The following is a 4,040-nucleotide window of genomic DNA, read 5'->3' as shown; positions in this document are numbered from 1 at the left end:
GTCACATAATAATGGCGACCGCTCACTAGCTGGTGTCCACTAGCTTTTGGCATCACAGAGTCATCCTTTAAAGTGTTATTCAAGACAACCTAACAAAACAAACATGCAAAGCACAAATACAACAATTTCCAAACAAAAAGAACAGAAATACAAAATAACAGCAACATTCACAATAAAACACAATAGTAGTGGCAAACACGTAGCTTCTCGCCACTGTAGTTACCCCACCTCAAATCCTCTGAGCAACAAACGCTGGAAACTATTAAATTTAAATGCGCCACCCCCGGCCGGGAACGCGCTATCGTTCCGGTCTTCGAGGTGATCCTTGCTCAGTGAAATGAGATCGTCAATCAATTGAGTTAATGTTAAATACACAACTGCAACAAATGCGTCGTCCGGTACGAGACAGAAGAGTGGTCGAGGAGAGCAGCTTGCAGAGAAAATAACACAATCCAATCCGTCCGGAAACGTTCCGGTTCAGACATTCATTTCCGCATGCAGATAGCAATCCATTTGGCTCAAGAATGGTCACAAAGCCTAACAGCGCCCATAAAGCCTGCTGCAACACCTCCTGGTCCCCATGTCACTATTAAAACATAAGAGGCTTTAGATTTAAAAAGGAAAAAATTACCATCTCTTTAACCCAGGCATGAAATAAATAACATACCGGCAGATAATAACTCACGCCACCCAGCGCACTTGATGGCGTTCAAGTTAGAGACTCGCAAAGATAACATTCACTCAACGTGTCCGTATTACTCCTCAGCCACACTGTAAATTAAGGAAGTCTCAAATTACCCTCCTTGACATAAAATGTTCATAATGCAACTACCATCAGTAGCTCTTACCTCCTAGACAGAAACACGGCGCACCAATAAATCACGTCACTTCCGAGACCCCGAATGACGCGCTTAGTTAAATGTCAGGCTCTTCTCCTTTTATACCCGTGGAACATACCATTTCATCTCCAATAACTAAAATGGTTGATCACATCACCACAATCATATAAACGAGTCTTTCCACTCCTCGCAGGAAACAGATTAGATATTAAAGTGATGTGTTTAAGACAGACAATAGACTATTCTAAGAAAAGTAACTGATGTGCAGTGTCAACCATTATTCATTTCCACATTTCTCGAATTTCAAAATGCATTTTTTGTAAAAGTCATCGAAGTGATAGACGAAGCACTTTTGGCCGTCCGCTAGTGTGGCTCTCGGCCAGGATCAGTCCACAGTAATATAGCGTCTGTCGAGTAAGTGTTTTTCCATTTCTGCTCAGCCAAAAATCGCTGCGAGCGTGAACTCTGGATGTGTAGGTCATTCTAAACGTCATGGTATGTGCATGTACACATGATGTTGAGCGTGTTTGTCATGTTTTAATGGTTCATTCGGATTGTGATAAACACACACTCTCTGAGTGCCGCTTCAGTCCAGGAGGTGAGAGGGTCAGTTTGGCCTTGAGAAAATGCTCGACGGCACATTTTCCTGTTGTTCTTGGCCGTGATATTGATGATGAAATGGGACACTCTATAAAAAGCGACACTAGCGAAGCCTTCGTGAGCTCAGATCACTCAATATTCTCCCTCAGGGCTGCATTTATCTCTCCTCTGAGGAGTCTTGCTCTCATCGCTCTTTATCTCTCTGGGACATTAAGTGTGACAAATCCAATTACGGCTCGCCTCGGTAATTAGCATTAGTGCCAACGTTTATGATTGTCATTTATTTACCAGTCCTAAGGTGCAACAATATTGTAAGCGTACGTTAAACCTGTCATTCACTGTGAAGAGCTGCTCTAAACGTTTCTGCATAAACCCTGGTGATGTACGGCGCCTGAAACACATTGCATTTATGATATCTGCCTTTTCTTGATGCATTGTGCTCCTGTGAGAGAGAAACTCGCCTGCTGAGACTCATGTGAGCGCTGAGAGAGAGAGAGAGAGAGAGAGAGAGAGAGACAGAGAGAGAGAGACTGTGTTGAGAGGAAGGTAGTGTGGGAGGCTCAGGTCAATGGCAAACACTGTTGCATTTGTACATGAAGTGCTGCATTCTGGATAGACTTTTGCTCTTTGACCTGCATAGATGTGAATCGGGTATACAAATGTTGTAAATGTTGTAATGTTTTTTATTTTTGTATTTTGACATTTTCAAATTTCAATGCCTGCATTCTTTGATATATACATATTATTTTTTGATAAAAGACCCAAGGTGCATATCCATCCATCCATCCGTCCCTCTGTCCGTCCGTCCGTTCGAACATCCATCCAAACATCCATCTGAACGTCCGAACATCCATCCGAACATCCATCTGAACGTCCGAACATCCATCCGAACATCCATCCAAACATCTGAACATCCATCCGAAAATCCATCCATCCGAACATCCGAACATCCAACCGAACATCCATCCCAACATCCGAACATCCATCCAAACATCTGAACATCCATCCGAACATCCATCCGAACATCCAACCGGACATCCATCCATCCGAACAACCAACCGAATATCCATCCGAACATCCGAACATCCATCCGAATATCCGAACATTCATCCGAACATCCAACCGAACATCCATCAAAACATCCGAAAAATAAAGTGTCTGTCATTGTCTTTTGATAGGTACATTTGTGTTCTGCTTTAGTTCATCTTTCTATCTTTCTCTCTAACTTTGACTTTCTCAGCAAAATCAGATTGATCATCATTGATAATCTGCTGGTAACGAGCCAGAGTTTAAATTAGTTTTTAATGTGCTGATTTTAAGAGGCAGGAGAAAAGATGTTCGAGTGAGAGTCAGTCATCAAACAGACCTCATCGAGCTTACCTGCTCTTATATTTGCACCTAAAATAAGTTATTTTATTTTTCCATAATAATTATTTTTTCCTTTTTTTGTGTGCTGTTATGTGTTTACAAATTTGATATGTTAATTGCTTTTGATTGTTTTTTAATTGGATAAAGTCTTTTCATGTGCCAAAAAGCTGTTTTTCCACAATGTCCGTGCTGATTCGTATGCAGAAATTTTTGTGCAACTTTTTTGAGTTTTATTAAATTTTATTTATAGTACTTACTTTATGTTATGATGTCCTCTCCAGACTGCCGTGACATCCTGTTACCCATGATGCTTCGGGAGCTGAGCGGGGCGTTGGCCGTGGTGGGGGAGAGGCTTCAGGATGAGAAGCGCAACAGCGTCGAACTCCTCAACAACATCCTGGAGGTGCTGAGCCGCAACGACGTGGTAAGAGCCAATCAGAGAGCAGCACACTAATACACCAGCCAATCACAGCACAGTCAGTGGATTCCAGGAGAAATGTCATTCTATTCTACAACCATTGATTAAAAAGAGTTCAAACTGATTAAAAATTGATTTAAAAAAGTGCACTAAAATTACAATAAAATATCAAGAAATACTTATTAGAGTGTGTTATCATGTGTTGTGATCCAAATTTATGTACGAGTTTGATAATCCGACATCAAATGTTCTTTTTTCACTTTTTAATTAGGAATTTAGAAGTTTCTGAGATTCTGAGGATTCAAATCTTCCAACTTTCTGAGATTTATGATTATTATTTGAAAACTGCATCTAATCAAACGCACACACTCACTTACCTAGATGTAAAATCTGAGCGGGTTTTTTAATTACTAAAATGGCTGCGGATTACACTCGGGTTCTTTGAAGTCTGATGCTCTAATCTCACTTTCCAAACGCTGATGCGCTTAGACACTGAGCTTCCTGAACTTCCACTTCCAAAGAAAGCAGTGAAACGGCAAGAGAGGGAGGTAATGAAGGAGGTCAGGACACCGCCGTGTGTTTATCAGCGCTGTCTGTTTGTGTGTGTGTGTGTTTAAATCAGCACTTGCACTGCTTCTTCTTAAAGAAAGGCTCTAGGTTCAAAACAAGTGAAGATCTATTCAAAGCATCTGTGGCATAATGTTCATTACTCCAGAAAATAATTTCATACTTTTTGCTTCCATAGAAGTCTGTGGAGTTATTAATATTTTATATAATTTATATAATTTTAATTTTACATTTTTATATACATTTAA

General features: G+C 40.5%; 1 protein-coding gene across 1 annotated transcript in view; it reads left to right on the top strand.

Moving 5' to 3' along the window:
- dock2 (dedicator of cytokinesis 2) overlaps positions 1 to 4,040 on the top strand; it is a 122,152-nt gene that overhangs the window by 41,450 nt on the left and 76,662 nt on the right. Inside the window, exon 21 of the mRNA XM_016565303.1 lies at positions 3,089 to 3,231. Within this exon, the coding sequence (XP_016420789.1) occupies positions 3,089 to 3,231 (143 nt within the window). The remainder of the gene's footprint in view (positions 1 to 3,088; positions 3,232 to 4,040) is intronic.

Source organism: Sinocyclocheilus rhinocerous, unplaced genomic scaffold (assembly GCF_001515625.1).
Source record: "Sinocyclocheilus rhinocerous isolate Xijiao unplaced genomic scaffold, SAMN03320098_v1.1 scaffold3135, whole genome shotgun sequence".
Classification (NCBI taxonomy): Eukaryota; Metazoa; Chordata; class Actinopteri; order Cypriniformes; family Cyprinidae; genus Sinocyclocheilus; species Sinocyclocheilus rhinocerous.
The sequence above is the reverse complement of the archived record's forward strand: the minus strand, read 5'-3'. Positions and strand labels throughout refer to the sequence as shown.